Genomic DNA, 18,746 nt, shown 5'->3' with positions numbered 1-18,746 from the left:
GACAGAAAGGCTGTCATTTGTCTCAATCATCGCTCCAGGGGTTGGAAGCTCTGTTTAAGGTTAACCCTAGTGAGCCTCTCTCCCACCTCCGCTTGATGAAACAACTCCATTTCCCCACCTACTGTGTGACCCGGTAATCTCCATATCATCTTGTACCTGGCTGAATCACCCACTTGAGCAGCTTCTGTTGGCAATCTTGAAGTTCTGTCTCCTTGCCTTCCCTCTTCTTTGAGTTCTCTGCTAAGTCATTGAAGGAAAATTGGAGTTTGAGCCATTCTAACTTAGCTCTGACGTTTCATCCTTCCTCACCTTGAACATACACAGAATTTGACCCTCGTCTTTGATCTATCTGACCCATCTAGTAGCTAGAGGAAAATCAGTAATGAAGACAAAAGGACCAAGCTGAGCATTCGGATTTACTCCTTTCTTGTTCTTTGCTCTGCTGAGTCCATGCAAACTATATGGTGCTTAACATGGGTTGCTCCAGAATAGCAAAAGAAACTCAGTAGAGCTTGTTTAATGGTCCTCACTATTGACATAGCTCAGTGTTACCATGGCCTTGAAAGATTTTCAAATAGGATTCAACTATCTCTACCTTCATGAAGAGGATCCAAATGCAAATTGGAAGGGGGTGGGGAGAGGGAAGAGGAAGGTAAGTGTTCTTTTTGTGGGTCAAGCCAAGAATATGGGCGAAAGAACAAATGTGTCCCTGATACAGCCACTCCTTCTGAGCCTTTATTTCATTCATGTGAGTTTACTGCTGTCTGTTTCCTTTGAGCATCAAATAAAATGCATATTTGAGAAGGCTATTGTTAAATGCCTTGGAAGAGTGGATCAGTAACAGTATATGTGATTAACAGTATTCCCATCCTGGACAAATGAACAGGTTAGTGCTAACTAGTACACACTAACTAGGTTAGTGCTTCAGTTCTGGATTCAAAGCTACTGTTGTTTAAACTCTGGTATTTAGTTCATAAAAGATGAAAGAAGGTGGTAGGTTTAAATTTTACTTAGTTAATACCAGTAAAGGCATTATTTTAAATTAAGCAGGACTCTTTGCAAAAACACTAAATAAAATGAAGGTGGGAAAGATCTGACTGTAAATACAGTGAGATCCAGAGCTCCTCAGATACACACCACTAAAACAAAAACAAAAAGTAGGTCTGGGTGTCCTTGAGTAGTGAGATTTTTGGCTCCTTATAGTTTTCTTGTGTATATTTTTTTCTGAGTTTCTCAAATTCTCAACAAGTGTGGACAATAATGGTTGTATTCAGTTCATTCAGTGAACATGGAACTGCGCCCTTTGCTTGGAGTTTTCTCACTTAATTTCCACAATCCTCAGCATTGGGCACCATTGTTGTCTCTATTGCACAGATGAGAACATTGAGGTGCAGAGAACTACATGACTTGGTTGTGGGGGTTAACACCCAGATTGATCTGACTCAGCAATCCCCACACTTAACTGTTAGGCGAGAAAACCATGAGTGCTGTTTCTCGGGGTTTTATAGCACGGTTCTGTGTGTTCAGTTTATTTTATGCTTGAAACTGGTTCAGAGGCAAGAAAATAAAGAAGGGAAAGGCAAAACAAGAAGGAAGGGAGGAAGAAAAAGGAAAGAGATGAAGAGAGGGTGGGAATTGCTCTGAACAAACAGCACACAGAGGGAGAGGGAGGAGTGAAGAAAGGAGAAAAGGCTCGGCAGTCATGTATTTGCACATTGTGTGGGAAAAGAACACTTGTGTTTCTGCTAATTGATGAATAGTCCCCGGAAACCCCACACACATTGATCAGAAGTGGCCCTGACTGACTCTGCTTTGTATTACAGTGCTTGGTCACCTGTGGAAAAGGACATAAGCACCGCCAAGTCTGGTGTCAGTTTGGTGAAGATCGATTGAACGATAGAATCTGTGACCCCGAGGCCAAGCCAGCCTCCACGCAGACTTGTCAGCAGCCGGAATGTGCGTCCTGGCAGGCGGGGCCCTGGGGACAGGTATTTTGCATGATAAGATTCTTCACTGCATTCTTTCTTTCTTATCTGAAGAGAGCTTGCCGAGGGGCACTCAGGGGGAGGGACTCTGGGTCCCCTGCTTGTGCTCAGTGGCACACACTGGACCACCAGGATGCTGAGTCCATCCCATCTAACTCAGCCACCATGTCGCCTTCCAAGAGTTTCCACCAATTTCCCTTGGAGCCAACGCCTCCTCTTGTACAATCCCCTGCCTTCCATCATGCTTTGGCTTCGACCATAGCTTGAGCCCACCAGGGCTTGAACAGATCCTCAGCAGTCTTCGTGCTTGGCGGATGTGATCTTGCTTAGCTCCATGGGACTCTTTCAGGATAGGCTGCCACAGCCAGAGCTGAGATTCAAAAGTGGTGTTTTGGATCCCACCCTCACAGTACCCAAAACTCACTCATAAACGAGTCAGATTCTTCAAACACCCTTGAATACATCCCATGTGCAGAGTTATGGTGTTACAAAAGAATCTTTGTTGAGTCCTCTGGTCTGTAGGTTTCCAAGTTTTGCCTAAATCATCCTTTGAAATCTTTCAACATTTCATTTATGTATGTATGTGTTCAGTCAAGATGCAGAGTGCGGAGATAGAAGCTCCCATCTGCTGGTCCACTCCTCCAGATGCCTGCTCTGGTTAGGGTCCATGAAAGCCAAACCTGGAACATATGTCCTCAGTTCAGGTTTACCACGTTTGTGGCAGGAGCCCAGCTATTGTAGTCATCACCATTGCTTCCCAGGGTCTGCCTTAGCAAGAAGCTGCATTGAGGATTGGAGCCAGGAATTGAACCCAGGTACTTTGATGTAGAACATGGGCGTCTTACGCGCCAGGCTAAACACCTGCTTCCGTAACTGAAACGTTTTTTTAAAAAAAAAAGAAGGGTAGGGGAAGAGGGAGAGTCCGTGCTGGACTTGGACTTCAGAAGCCACTATTCTTGGAACTGAAACCTTCCTAATATAGAAGCGAAGGCATGCTTACTACACTTTGCACAGCACTCCAAGTTCCCAGCAGAAGCAGAGCAGCTGTCTGCTGCCACTTACGTAATCCCTTAAAGAAAGATTCTCCCTCCCCTGACAAGGCTCAGCCACTTTAATGCCTTAGCCCCTGTCTTCATTTCCAAACTTGTATGCAGAAACAGAAGCAGCTCTGCTACTGTACTCAACGGTGTCTGTTGTGAATGTTGACACTTTTCAGAGTCAGGCCCGTTTCATAGCATGCCTAGTCTCAGTGGCTAACCGTGGCTGAGTGAGAACAGGTGTTCTGACATGGGATGCGGCTGTCCCAGGCAGAGGCTTAGCCACTGCATTCACATGCCTGCCTTTGGAGTGTGAGAGACTGGTTGGCAGTTTTATTATGGTATCTTTGATATCAGGGTAATTCGGGCCTCCCAGGATGAGTTAGGAAATGTTTTTTCCTCTTTTTCAGGCTGTTTGGGAAACATTTGGGAATGATTGGTGTTAGTACTTGTGAAATGCTTAGTAGAATTTGCCAGTGTCTAGTCTTAGTATTCTCCTTGCTTGAAGATTTTGAACTATTGATTGACTTTCTCTACTTCTTGCTGTATTCATATTTTTAATTTCCTTGTGAATCAATTTTTATGATTTGTGCATTTCTAGGGAGTTGGCTTGTGTGTGGTAATTTGCATGTTCTCAGTAGTTTATCTAATATTTTGGCATGGAAGCAATCATAGTAATCTGGTAATTCTCTAGATAGTTGTCATAATGGTTTTAGTAATGGAGCCTTTTGTCTTAGTTCATTTGGCTGAAGATTTGTCTTTTCCTTTTTTCTTTTCACCTTTTTCAAAAACCAATTTCTGTGTGTGTTGATTTATTTTATGTATTATTTTCTCCTCTGTTTCACTTATCTCCTGTCTGATCTCTGTTATTTCCTTTTTTCCTCCTGATTTGGGATTTGGCTTGCTTTTCTTTCTCGAGTTCCTTAGGATATAAATTTAGATTATCAGATCTTTCCTCTTTATTAATGTGGTTACTGGCAGCTATAAATTTTCTGTAAGATATGCCCTTGCTATATCACAAATTTTTTTGTTTTGTTTTCCATTTATCTCAAAGTATTTTGTTAATGCCTATTGTGATTTCTTCTCTATTATTTAATTTCTACTTCTTCCTGAATTTCTCACTTTCTTTTTCTGTGACTAGTGCATTGCCTCACTTCATTTTGTTATTTCACCCATTTTAAATGTATTGAGATTTGTTTTGTAGCCCAACATAAGGTCTTTCTTTGAAAACATTCTGTGTGTAGGAGAAAAATGTACATTATTGCAAATGAAGAATTAGAAATTCCTTTGATGCTATCTTACCAAATTTGAACAGGTTTTGCTCATGAAATATTTACCTAGTGGTTATAGCCCTTTTGTTGGGTTGCAGTGTTTTTCCATTTTTGGTTACCTGGACAGTTGCTTCAGTTTCCAGCTCCTGGAGTGTTCTACCATGCCGTTTGTATGGTATCATTAGGCAATGTTTTAAAACCCAACAATATATCTCCAGTTTTGTTTTTATTTTATTTCTTCCCCTTTTCTATGTGCATGTCATTTTCCACTATTTTGCTATAGCTTTCACTAATAACATAATAGTGATTGTCTGATGTAAAAATATTAGGAACCATTTCAATTACTATAGAGTACAGTTTCCCAGAAGTCTAAAATGCTCATCACAAAACTCAGCAAATGCCTGTTTTAACTACAGAATTCTGCTGGGTGCAGGGGATTTCAGAATGTTCATTGGAAAATGGAAATAAAGGATGAATTTAGTGGCAGGCATTGTGGTAGATGGATTAAACTGTCAACTACAAGGCCAGTATCCTGCGTGTGAGCCAGTTCAAGTTCCAGGTACTCCAGCTTCTTGCTCATGTGCCTGGAAGGCAACAGAAGATGGGTCAAGTAATTGGAAACTATCACCTGTGGGGGACCTGGGTCAGTTCCAGGCTCCCTAACTTTGGCCTGACCCATCCACAGCCTTAGTGATTATATGGGGATTATACCATAAGATGGAAAATCAGTTTGTGTGTGTATGTGTGTGTCTGTCCCTATCTGTAATTCTATTTTCCAAATAAATTTTCTGAAAAGATAAATCTGTCTTGGTACAAAACCAGTTTTGAAATCCATGCATACAATGGGTGTATAATCCATGGCAGGGTCAGTCACTTGTCTCAGTATTTTGGGTCACAACTCTCTGGCCCACTGTGTTTGAAATATATGTCTCTTGCAGGATATTATGAGAAAAGTAAAGGAAAAAGATTTGCTGAGTTGTATATTCATTTTCCTTTGTTTTCTTCTCCCAGTGCAGTGTCACCTGTGGGCAGGGATACCAGCTAAGGGCAGTGAAATGCATCATTGGGACTTACATGTCAGTAGTGGATGACAATGACTGCAATGCAGCAGCAAGACCAACGGATAGCCAGGTGAGTGTTCTTGTCACAGTCAGCTCCTGGCTCTGGGCACTAAGATAGCTAAACTTCCCAGCAGTTCAGATAGTTGAAATCCTCTCATAGGTGAATGTGCAAGTAGAGTAACCAGCTGATTGGATTGTCTGGATTTGACTGTGACATTCAGAACCTAACACTTTGGATGTATGTGTTTTATTGTTTCATAGTTAATTGAAATATATGTAGATTCAATTCCGATTCTTCTTGGGTGGATGGTTTTGGTTACTTGAACTCATTTTCCTGAACATTTTTTCATCATTTCCATGTTATGTAGAATAACTAGATTCATTTGTTCAGATCATGTGTGATAAAACTAGCTTTGACCCCCCAACAAACTAATTGGTAAGTTTCTCGGGAATTTTGTAAGCTAGTTGCTAAACATGTTTAATTTGTGTGTGCACATTTATATGTATTACAAATATGACATCCAGATAAATGTAATAACTGAAACTATAAGCCTATAACTAAATCAATGATGTGAAAAGAAAAACTGATACATCCTGAAGACTTATCAGTTCTTCACTTACTCCCTGTTGCTCTTGTCTGTGCTCTTGTCATTCATCAGTGTGTATCTGTGCAGTGGGTGGACAGGTGCGTGAGCATCTCTTCCCAGCTGTGCTTCATTGATTTCAAGTTGGTAGCTTCAAACTGGCCATGGTGGGCACATTGTGCATGCCTGAGATTGGAAAGTGCCACAGATTCAGGATTTATTTGTTACTTGGTTGATGGTTTGGCTTAGAAACGTGATAGAGAATATGTTCATTTAGATTCTATTTAAAGGAATCGTAGGATGTAGCTCTTACAATGTGAATAATAGGAAGAATATTATTTTCTGTAGCAGTTTCATTGCAAAGGCATGAGAAATATGAACACAATACAGGGAGAAGATACTGTTACAGATCTTAAAATTATCATTTGATCCCTCAAAGAAGTCTGTCAGGGCATCACTCAGTCAGGTTCTGACTAGCATCATTTCATTGTTGCCTTACTTTTAAATGCAAAGAAAATACCAATTCACATTCACACCTCAATTATATCTGTTGATGATTCAAAAATTCAGGACCAGCAATGTGGAATAGCGAGTAAAGCATCTGTGTACCATGCCAGCGTTCCATAAGGGTTTCCATTCAGATCCTGCTTTTTCCACTAATGATCTGGGAAGAGTAGTGGAAGATACCCCAAGTGCTTGTACCTTGCTGCTCTGTGGGAGAATATCATATGGAAGAATATCTTACTTCCTGGCTTTGGTCCTGCTGCAGCAAAGCAGCCACTTGGGGGGTTAACCAACAGAAGGAAGATCTCTCTCTCTGGAACTTTCACTTTCAAGTAAATAAATACTTTTTAAAGGAGTAGGTTTTTTTTTTCTAAAGATTTACATATTTTTATTGGAAAGTCAGATATACAGAGAGGAGGAGAGACAGAGAGGAAGATCTTCCGTCCATTGATTCACTCCGCACATGGCTACAATGCCTGGAGCTGCACCAATCCAAAGCCAGGAGCCCAGAGCGTCTTCTGAGTCTCCCACATGGGTGCAGGGTCCCAAGGCTTTGGGCCATCCTCGACTGTTTTTCCAGGCCACAAACAGGAAGCTGGATGGGAAGCAGGGCCACCAGGACAAGATCTAGTGCCCATGTGGGATCCTGGAACATGCGAGGCAAGGACTTTAGCCACTAGGCTACCGCACCAGTCCCTAAAAGAGTGGTTTTTAAAAGCCCAGCCAAAGCGAAAGAGAATCAGTTAGCCATGTGAATTTAAAGTGGTTGCATATTTTATTATTATTTGTAAATTGTTTGCTACACGTCCTGTATGTCAATGAAATTTATGACAAGGATAGATATCTGTAATGTATGTTTACATCTATAAACATATATAATTTTTTTTCTCGAGAGCTGGTTGATAATCATCCATGCTTATGTTACTCTGTGTGGACTCTGACTGTGGCTTTTTTTTTTCTTACAAATCTGTACACAGGGGACTGGGATGTCCGTCACCTTGCTCATTTCTGGAGTTAGGATTTGAACTCAGTCCATGCACACAGCTCAGGCACTGAGCAAAGCCTCATTCCAAACACCCTCAACCTGCTGAATTTCAGAGTGTGCTGTTAATTGGTAAAGCAGTATCAGAAAAGTCCATGGTTATTATGATAGGGCACATCTTCTCAGGGATCAGTTAGCCAAACACCAGTAGCTTCAGCATCTTAATCTCTATTATTTTGTCAAAATGTGCCAAACTATGGTAAGCTATGTACCTCAGAAATGTTAGCAGTGATACTTAAAGCAACCCCAGAGTGGGGACGTATCAACTGCCTTAGGAATTCAGTTTTCTTGTAAGGTTTTCTATTATAGTCATTTGACGAAAGGCCACCTCCCACATTGCTGTGTGGATTGTCCACTCTGTGAGAAATAGTCTCTGGCATTTTCTGAACAGTGGGCAGAAACATAGGCAAGGTTTAGAGGTGAGTGTGAGACCCATAAGGTGATAATACGTCAGTCACATTCAACACCAAGCCTTGATACGTCTCAGGCACATAATAGACATACATTAAATGAAAGAAGAGTTGCTCACTGTCAGATATTGGAATAATTTTGAGCAGGTGTATATGTTATTTTTCTATCAGTAAATCTAGGAATATCATTCATATACAGATAACTGCCGCTCAGTACAGGGACTTTTTCTCTGAGTAATTGAAGTGCATCATACAAATTTCAGGTGCTGATCTCTTAAATTATGTCTTTCCAAACATCTTGAAGAATATAATGAAAAGATTATGCATTGATTTTGAAATTTTTGCACTAGAAATAAACTTCTCATTTCATTTTTTAGTGAAATTTTTGGGAATATCGTTCTAGCTAGATTTGATTTTAGGACCTAGGGTCTTATCTTTGGGTAAACTGGAAAACATGTTTGTGCTAAAGAGATTAATTGAAATGTGAGAATCAAAATCAAACCTTGATCATTTTACTGTAAGAATTAAGTTTAAAATAGCATCTCACTCTCTTAGAAGTCTTGTGCCATATTTTTCTTTGTTCAGGAGAAAGGTCAATAAATGCAGCTTTAAAAAATCACGCCATAACTTCCTGCCCTATATTAAGGAATGTACTACATGATTCAGGCTGTGTCCAGTTTTACAGAAGTTGAAGCTGGGGCGGAGGGATGTCCTGTAACCTGGCCCTGAGCCCTTAACCTTCTTGCCTTTACATGTATATACATCATGAATTGCATTGCCTTGAACATCACATGGACTTTTTCTTCTTTCACATCTAGGACTGTGAATTACCATCTTGTCACCCTCCTCCATCTGCCCCAGAACCAAGGAGAAGCACACATAGTGTGCCAAGAACCCAGTGGCGATTTGGGTCTTGGACTCCAGTAAGATACAGAGTGGGAAAAGTGAGGAGGGAGGACATGAGGGGAAACAGGCATTCTCTGACATGACTGTAGGAAGTTGGCCCTGGTTCTAGCGCCATTTTACAAAACACATCTGCATTGCTTTTCTCTAATCTCCAGTGCTCAGCTACTTGTGGAAAAGGGACCCGGATGAGATATGTCAGCTGCCGAGATGAGGATGGCTCTGTGGCTGATGAGAGTGCCTGTGCTACCCTGCCCAGACCAGTGGCCAAGGAGGAATGTTCTGTGACACCCTGTGGGCAGTGGAAGGCTTTGGACTGGAGTGCTGTAAGCAAATGAATTCATTGGCATGGGGAGGGCAGGGGCCTGTAAACGGGGTTAAAGAGGAAGTGTCCTACATTGTGAGTAATATTTCAAAGTTGTGCTTAGTGTATGATTGGAATTATCTTGCTCCATACCTATGTAATTGGTCAAGAATCTATGAAACCTTGGTCAGTTGTGTGGGTAATAGGTTATTGGCATTATCAGTAGATGTCATAATTGCATGTGACTTTGAAAGGGCCAGTAAAATAGATCTGTGTGAAAGCCCAGACCTTTGCAATTACTAGATGGCATGACCTTGGAAAATCTGGTTAAAGTTCATGAGCCTCAGTTTCCTTTACGCTTAAAAGAAGATCCAGCAGAATACCTACCTTATAGGGTTATTGGGAGAATTATTCGAGATTATATATGTTAAATGCTTAGCAAACAGTAGGCACCCAATAAATGATAGACAATCTTACTTTCACTTCTTGACTATCCATCCATCCATCCATCCATCCATTTATCCATCAATTCTTCCTTCTCTCAGCTTTATCTGTTTACTCAGAAGATATTGGACAACACTTGCACAGGAAGAACAGTAAACAGTGAATGATAAAATGCCTGCCTTTGTGGAAATTATTTCAGTGGAGGACAGGGAACAAATAAATATGTAATGCAGCAACAATACTAAGTACAAGCAAGATGTCAAGCAGAGTTAACGGCATAGATACAGATAGGACATGCTTTCAGATAGGGCAGTCAGAAAGACATTGCTCAGGACCTAAGTGAAATGAGGAGGTAAACCACATGGCTATCCTGGAACAGCAAACAATATGTTGGGGACAAAATCCCTGAGATGGGAGTGTAACTAATGTGTTGAAGAAGCATCCATGAGGCTAGTATGACTGGAGTACAGCAAGTAGAGAATAAGTCAAAGAAATGCACATAAAGGGTACAGTATGTCAGCATAAGGATTTTGACTGTTCTCAGTGAACTGGGAAGTCACTAGATGAAACAATGGGGTTAAATAGACTCATGATATGTGGTCAACAGACTTGGGTGGAGATGTCAAGTTTGTAAGCAGGGGTTCAGCTGCAAGACCATGCTGAGTCCTGGCAGGGAAGGTGATGTCTTAGACCAACGAGGTGATGGTGGAGAATATGACAGGTGTTTGGATTGGGGTGTGTTTTAAACTCTGAGCTGATGGAATTTCTCAATGAAGTTGGTATGAGGTGGGCAAGAAGGAGTAGAGACAATTGTGATTCCAAGATTTGGAGCCAGAGCAACTGGAAAAATCACAGGCCTCCTACTGAAGTGCACATTCAAGAATTTATAGCTGACTCTGACTGCCAAATGACCTGTCTTTTCTGTTTCTAAACCTTCAACGCAGTGTTCTGTGACTTGCGGGCAAGGTAGGGCAACCCGGCAAGTGGTGTGTGTCAACTACAGTGACCATGTGATCGATCAGAGCGAGTGTGACCAAGATTACATCCCAGAAACTGACCAAGACTGTTCCATGTCACCATGCCCTCAACGGACCCCAGACATGGGCTTAGCCCAGCATCCTTTCCAAAATGAGAACTATCGTCCCAGGAGCCCAGGCTCCAGCCGCACCCACGTGCTCGGTGGAAACCAGTGGAGAACTGGCCCCTGGGGAGCAGTGAGTATTCCCTGAAGCCCTTCCCTGGTGTGCCTGCTTCTCTTTCACTTGAGGTAGGGTTTGGGGAGAAGAAAACTAGACGTGCCTTTTGATCCTGTTTTTCCCACAAGAGATTGGTGGTGTACATTGTCAGGTGAGAAGCTATATTTCCTAAGTTAATATGGTCCCAGTAAGGGGGCTCTAGGGTCACGTTGCCTGTAGCCCTCAGTGGAATGGAGGAGGGTGTCACTGTTGGATGGTGCAGTCAGGTAGGTATTGTGAAAGTCATCCTGGTCACAGATGGGGACCCTGGACGACTGATACCTGTAGGGGAAATTGAGGTGACAGAGAAATTTCACTGAAAGAGAAGTCTTGTTTTGCTGCTGTTTCTTTGGATGCGTGTGGTCACAAAGGGGTATACACAGAGGGTCAGTGGGTAGTTGTCAGTCATTGTCTTGGATTGGGGAAAGATGGCAGAGGTAGATGCCAGAGGTAGAGATGCTAAAAACCAGCAGTTCCCAGCCCTGTTAGACTCTGTGGGGTGTGGCCTTTGGTGCAGACCCACATTTGCAAATTGGGCTGGGAGGGAGTGCTTAGATCCCCATTCCTCTTAGTGCTTCTGTTTCCTGTGTGTAAAATGGCCTGCTGTTCCACAGTTCCTGTCTTCTGGTTGTTAGAGTCTTTGAGATGATGCAAATAAGGCCACTTGCTTGCTCCGGCGTGAGAACTTCAATGGGTGTCAACACTTGGTTTCCCTGTGATCTCCAAACCAGAAATGCTTGGAAAAATACTTACTATCAAAAGAATATATGTTCTTGGATTTTTTTTTTATTAAAAATCAGCCTCTCCCCTCCTCCAAAAAAGCATGCTACAGATTCTGATATGTGTTTTGATGGAACTAAAGGAGACATTCTCGAGCAGGTGTGTGGTTACCAGGGCCTTACCACTCAACACTCTCCTTTCTAGTTGCTTACTAGCAATGTCTTTCTAGGATCACTAATTGTGTTTAATTATTTCTGAAGTACAAATAATGAGCAGGAAGCTGTCTGCTTCCCACGTGGTATGGGTTGGTCACTTGGGTGTCCTTAGCTCTGAATACTGATTAGCCACACGGCTGCACTCACAGCAAATGTGAGATGTTTCCAGACCAGCAACTAAGGCACTCAGCACCTGCACCATTGCACTCCCCTGTCTTGCTTCCCACTCAAGCTTCCCTCTACCTGGATGAGAAGAGATTTTTGTTTTGAGAAATGGAAGGATGAGCAGAGTTATCACTGAACATCCTATGTTTATCCTGGTTGATAAAATGTAAAACTCACACCTGTGATTCCAGCAATAGAATTAGAACATTCCAGCAATAGTTCATTAAATATTTTTTATAAGATATTTAATGCTGTTCTTATTTCGGACTGCACTGGGGATGATGCATTTCTTTAGACTGAATGACTGTGCCCTTGGACAGAGTTCCCAGTTAGAGAGGATTAGATAAACATTCTGCAGCATGGGCACCACCATTGTTTTCCTCTGTGTGCCTGTTTGGACAGTTTTTTTTCCCCTTAAGTGGTGCAAAATTGAAGCTGGACAATGTGATATTTTTCAGCCGTAACTTGGCCTGTCCGACCTTCTCCCAGGAGTGTAAAATGTGCACTGGCATGTTCATCTTTACATTGTGCAGTACACAAGTTGCACCTGACAGCTACACAACACACAGTGTGAGCCCTTCTTCAGGGAGCTCATCTTTTCACAGGGCAATGAAGTCCATGGGTGTCATAGTAAAGGAATGACACACAACTATATTATTAAGAGGAAAAACTCGAGAGCTAAATGGGTATTACAATGTTTAAAAGATCATTTTATTTATCTGAAAGACAGAGTTCCAAAGAGGAAGAGAGAAAGTGACAGATAGAGGGTTTCTATCCCTGGGTTACTCTACAAATGGTCAGAGTGGCCTGAGCTGGGCTAGGCTGTAGTCAGGAGCTTCATCTGGGTTGTCCATGTGGTTTCAGGAGCCCATGCAGCTGGGCCATCCTCTGCTGCATTCTGAGGTGTATTAGCAGGATGCTGGATTGAAGTGGAGCAGTCATGACTTAAACCTTATCCTTATGGAGGCTGGAATCGCAGGTTGTGGGTTTTATCTGCTATATCGTAACACTGGCCCCTAAAAATATGCTTCCAACATACAAGTAGTTTTCCCCCAAGCTAAGATAATTAAAATGCTACTGTGTGTGTGTGTGTGTGTGTAAGACACATATTTTCAGGTTTAAAGACAGTCCTTCAGGACCCTCAGAGAAAAGAGGTAGAATTATTTAAGTCAAAAAAAAAGACCTAAATTTTTTTTTCAGATGTAACTAACAAGTTTGTTAGCCTGGTGTATATTTTAAAAAGTCCAGTGCAAAATGAGAAAGTATAGATATTGATTAAGGTTCATTTAAAGAAAAAAAAATGAGAGATGTGCATACAGAGAGAAGTTGTGAAAAATAGAGATAGAAAATAATCACAGTATTCTCATCCTCTGGTAAAACCCCAAATTCCTCCAGTGGTTGGGATTAGGTCAAACCAAAGCTGGGAACTGAAAATTCAGCCCACATCTCCTACATGGGTTTCAAGGATCCCATCACTTGAGCCATTACCACTGCCTACCAGGGTCTGCATCAAATCCAGGTACTTCGATGTGAGGATTATACCCTGTATCTCACTTGGTAAGCTAAGTGCCCACCCCCAAGGTTACACATTTAAACTACTTACAGTTGGTCCAGCATAGGCAGGGAAATTGGACTGCTTCAATGTAATAAACAATAAAATATATACATGTCTTGATGTGGAAGATGATCAGCAAGAAACAGTGTCAGAGCATGTTTCCAAATAGCAGTGGTTGGAATGTGCATTCTATAAAAAAACACAAATCAACCTTCAGAACTGGAGCTAAAAGCATGCTTATGAATGCAGTCTTAGGCTTGATAATTTGTGGGAATTACATTGCTTGAAGACCAGCTGGTTATTTATAGGCAAACTGATTTTACAAGCTAAAGGTCAGAGTGAAGGATACTAGCAAACACATTGGGTTTAAAAAGATAAGGAAATTATGGGAAGAAAAACACTCTAGGTATAGATAAATAGGAGAGCTATGAGAAGCTTGTGTGGGAAATGAACTAAAATGCAAACAGGAAACAGTGCCATGCGGGAGAGAGAGTGTGAGGCTCCGAGAACAGACCCAGAGACATTTATCAAGGTGGAATTCAATTTAGTTCATTGGGGAAGTAAAAAAAATCAACAGAACAAACCTTGCTTCTATCAGCCGTTGAAGTGTCGGCTATTGTAAAGGAACAGAAGGGAGCATTTACCTGTTCATAAGTAATGTCTAAATGACATTCTGCAGTGCGTGGCTGGAGTCATTGAGTGAGTTCATATGGAAGCTTAATTTCAGTAACTGACAATTCATTAAGCATGTAATTTGACATCTGTGTTGGAAAGGAAGTCCTTGTTAGCTCTAAAAAGCACTCATAAGTCTTGAAAAGGAAACAATTTCTAAATAAACTGGTGCCCAGCCATACTTCTGTGCCTCTTGGAGCTGTGGAGAGGGATAAGGAAGATGGCCAGGGGACTGTTCCCCAAGTCGCTGGACACCTAACTCATGTAGCATAGCAAGCAACTGTTGAGTTAAAGTGTGCAGAAAGTTACAGGTCTGCCCAGTAGATTTGTTTGCAAGTGGTGCACATTCCTCTGGTAGGGAAGTTCTCAGATTCTCTCAGTTACATTTTGGCCTTTATGAATGATTTGACCACAGTTTCCATCATGTTCCTTTCTGACTCTTCACCTAACTGCTTTTCGTGCCTGTGACATGGAGATTAAGGTGAAGTTAACTTGTTGAACGATGTGTTTAGTGTTCCAGTACCTGTGCTGGTGGATCGCAGCGGCGTGTTGTTGTGTGTCAGGATGAAAACGGATATCCAGCCACTGACTGTGTGGAAAGAATCAAACCCGATGAGCAAAGAGCCTGTGAATCCGGACCTTGTCCTCACTGGGTTTATGGCAGCTGGGGAGAGGTGAGCATGAACTATGCAAAGCAAGGCGTTGGCATGAAGGCAGCCATGAGGCATGGTGTAAGCCAGACTCAATTCCTGTTCAAACTTTACATGAAAGTAAAACTGATGCTAGTAGAAGTTTCTAGATTTAGATGAACTAGATAGACCTGTCCTAAATTGCATAAGAGACTTGCATAAGAAACTATTTGAATGTATAAGAAAGGAAAATTAGGCAAAAAGGCAAATTAAAATCCTGCTTTAAGTTGTTTGTTAGCTCCGGTGGTTAAACAATGAAACGGATGAATGTAAGGTGATTGAAATTATCTGATAGGCTGGTCCATGAAAGTCTTGCCTTATTATCATGGTTTTGGGGTATTTGTGACAGACTCTTACTCCTGCAGTAATAATGTCTCCCAGTGTTCTGAATCCTCAACAGCAAGCAGAATGCCTAGGTGTCTTTAGTTCTCTAGCGAGAATGTGTTTGAATCACGGAAGGCAGAAATCGGCTGTTACATTCTCAAGCTAGGACATTCTTCAACTGTTCCCTTTTCAGAGTTGCCTGCTATGGCTGATAAAGGGCGCTGATATATTCAGAGCAGATAGAGCTAGGTTCCTTTCCCTGGCTTTTTTGAGAAGCCTGGGATCTTGACTTTCCAAAATATTGATATCCTCTTCTGCAAATGAGGACACTAATAGCATCAACTACACAGTATTCCCGACCATTCTGTGTGGTAGGACATGTCAGATGGTTTTCACACAACCCTCAATCCACTGATGTTCTAATAAGGTAATAATAAACATTATTCATGTTAAGAATGGTCTTTACCCTTAAGAGCACTATTATTATTCAATGAGTTTTTGTGTCCCTATTATATGTAGACTTTGATTGTTATTGTATTATGTTTAATTAATCAGTGGGGCAGCACATTTATACTTTGTTGACCTGGTCTACTTGACTATGAAATTTACTAAGTAAAACCTGAGAATTAACACTTGAAAGACCCCAGTGCCGGCAGGGGCGGGGTGAGGCAGGGGGGCAAGGGAAGGACAGACAAGACACCTTAGTTCCAATTGTTGACTGACCCACGTCAAGCATGCGCATGTCATGATTTCCTAAACGTATCCTGGTAGTCACTGGCAGCCATCACAGGGACTTTTGTTGATGTTCATTGGCAGTTATGTCATTCTGGAGAGCTTGGCTGAAGCAAGGAAGGGGGAGTGAGGCTGTGAGACCCACGTAACATGGGTTTCCCAAACTCTCAGCAAACTTCTGTCCCATGGGGACTTGTGACTAAGCCTCTGTAATTGGATCCCAGCCAGAAGAGTACACACATTTGCCGGCCTACTTGCTGTCAGCATGGACCCGATCATTCCAATTGCTGTGGGAGATCTGGCTCTGACACAGCAGGAAAACTGACTACCAGTGTCCCTGGATCTGAGCACAGCAGCACTGTCCAAGAAATACAGCTTGTTCCTGCCTTAGAAGCTTGACTCTCTCCAAGCACTGGAATGTTAGCCAGTGTTCCCACCACATGTTTATTCATCCAAAGAGGAAGTCATATCTGTCCTCAGATTAAGTGAGAGAGTGAAATACTTTACCATCATAGCATACCGTGGGCGTTGGTGTCAGAGAATGGCCAGAGGTTGGTGACAGCATCTTAGAAGTTGCCAGAAAGTAAAATCCATTAAGTCATTATTTCCTTAATTTTGAATTGGGTAGTTTTTATTTTGCTTATCTCAAAACTCTTAGTCGCTTGCTAAGAGGCTGACTTTGATCAAGTTAATTAACTCTTCAATTTAAAAACAAAACAGACTGTTTATCTGAAAAGTAGAGTAATCAATAGGGAGAGATGTCTGGTCTGCTGATTTACTCCCCCGCTGACCTCAACAACCAGGGCTAGGCCATGGCAAGGTCTGGAGCCAACTCCATCCCTGGGTAACAGGGTCCTAAATATTTGAGCCATCGTCTATTACTTCCCAGGTCCATTACCGGAGAGTTAGATCAGAACTTGAGGAGCCAGAAATCATACCAGTCCTATGATATGGTATACAAGCAGCATCAGAAGCAGCTTAACCTGCTATACCTCAATGCATGTCCTTGATGAACCTATCTTAACCTCAGTTCTCCCACATATAAAATGTGGGGTGAAATTGTACTCTCCTTTTGATCAGATGAGATGAAGAGAAAGCACTCAATACATGGTTTCTGCTATGTGCCATTTAGGTAAGAGAGATTTGGTCAATTACATGTATCATGTTGATAATTTGACTTGGTTCTAGCTTTTGGAGACTTCCCTGGCCCAGTGCTATTAGATTAACTTGGCCAAGAAATTTGTCTCCTAGGGAGAGAAAGTTTAGCTTTTGCTATTCACACGAAATAACCATAATCTTCCTTGTCCTTCTTTCAGTGTACTAAGCTGTGCGGCGGAGGCACGCGAACAAGACTGGTGGTCTGTCAGCGGTCCAATGGTGAACGCTTTCCAGACTTGAGCTGTGAAATCCTTGATAAGCCTCCTGACCGTGAGCAGTGTAACACGCATGCTTGTCTGCAAGACGCTGCATGGAGTACTGGCCCTTGGAGCTCGGTACGGCCCTAACTGTTCTTGTTCGCTATCCAAACCCTCTCATTCCAAGGTCTTCTGGGGCATTCCTCTGCATTCCTCTGCAGTCAGTAGTTATTCCCATCACAAGGACACCCCAGAAATTATAGTATATTGGATATGGTTGGATATGCAGTAGAACTGACTGTGTGTGATACTGCCAGAGTGACTTTATAAACCATGAGTACCTCATTCAGGACCTAATGGCAGGAGTAGCTTTTCTTAACACTGCTTACAGACATGTACACACACAGCTACCTGCTGCACAGCAACCTTTCCATCAGCAAGGGGCCATGCATATTACAGTATCTCCAACAGCTCACGTGGCCTGGTAGCAGCACTCCTGCTTCAGGTTGTGCAGGTGCACTTGATGGTGGACACCAAATGACAGTCACCCAGTGATGCCTTTCTCAGAACGAGCTCTTGCAAGTGCTAGGATTGAACTTGACAGCTCAGGAGCAGGTCTTCTTTCCATATTTAGGCTGTGCTAGTTTGGACTTTAGGGAAAAGGTTTCTGCTTCTTGAGGCTGAAGTAATCTTCTTGGTAATGATTATAATTTGCCTGTATGTGATGTGTGTCCAGCTCTCATCGTCACTGTGTCCATGCCAACCCAGTAGACAGAAATCATTCTGAGAATGCAATAGATCAACAGCAGCATCTGTGACCAGTACCTTTGAAGGTATCTGAAACATCACAGGGAGGCTGTTTGACAACATGCTTTGCGTCAGTCCCAGTCTTTCTCTGCTGTCTGATTCACAAGCAGCTGAGGTGGCCAGCCAGGTTTGCTGATATCTATGCCATACATGCTTCTGCGGCAGGCCTGGGCTAATAGGAGGACAAGTTGTGACAAAAATACTGCTTTGGTCAAGTTGTGGTATAGCTAGGGAGCCGTTAGGGCTGGTTCATGGAAGCAGAGCAAGTGTTACCTGTCAGTGCTCCAGTTGCACTGCAGCTGAATTTAGTGACATGTGAAGTCAGCAGCAGCAGCCTTTTGTATTCAGTATGGTTCTGAGAAAGTCTTACTCATTTCTGAAACCACCAAAAGCACAGGATAACTGAAGTGAAATGGCTCATCTCTATGATGCTTCTAAGAGTTAAAGGATTTTAGTGTCTGAGATTGTCTTCAAGTTTAACCCTATGTCATTAGTGTATTTCTTGAGTTGAACTCTAGAAGGACTTAGAGTGCTGTATCAACTGGCACTGTTCAGTTGGGCTATCATGATGTCATTCACGATCTTAAGAAATGTCCCTCTGGGTTTTTGCGTAATTCACTGAGCATTTTGTCCATGATGAAGTACCCTTCTCTAATGAATGACTCCGAGAAAACTACAAATAACCTTAGACTGTCATGAGCATCCTCAGCTAGTCCCAACTTCATGATGTCA

At 42.2% G+C, this 18,746-nt stretch overlaps 1 protein-coding gene across 2 annotated transcripts in view; it reads left to right on the top strand.

The window, feature by feature from the left end:
* The window catches only part of ADAMTS9 (ADAM metallopeptidase with thrombospondin type 1 motif 9), a 147,058-nt gene that overhangs the window by 71,303 nt on the left and 57,009 nt on the right, over window positions 1–18,746 (top strand). For both annotated transcript variants that reach the window (XM_040995061.1, XM_040995062.1), the window contains 7 exons: window positions 1,824–1,988; window positions 5,305–5,424; window positions 8,713–8,817; window positions 8,956–9,123; window positions 10,490–10,759; window positions 14,620–14,781; window positions 17,169–17,345. In XM_040995061.1, coding sequence (XP_040850995.1) covers window positions 1,824–1,988; window positions 5,305–5,424; window positions 8,713–8,817; window positions 8,956–9,123; window positions 10,490–10,759; window positions 14,620–14,781; window positions 17,169–17,345 — 1,167 coding nt within the window. The remainder of the gene's footprint in view (window positions 1–1,823; window positions 1,989–5,304; window positions 5,425–8,712; window positions 8,818–8,955; window positions 9,124–10,489; window positions 10,760–14,619; window positions 14,782–17,168; window positions 17,346–18,746) is intronic.

Source organism: Ochotona curzoniae, unplaced genomic scaffold (genome assembly GCF_017591425.1).
Source record: "Ochotona curzoniae isolate NIBS_2020 unplaced genomic scaffold, NIBS_Ocur_1.0 contig_908, whole genome shotgun sequence".
NCBI classification, from domain to species: Eukaryota; Metazoa; Chordata; class Mammalia; order Lagomorpha; family Ochotonidae; genus Ochotona; species Ochotona curzoniae.
The sequence above is the reverse complement of the archived record's forward strand: the minus strand, read 5'-3'. Positions and strand labels throughout refer to the sequence as shown.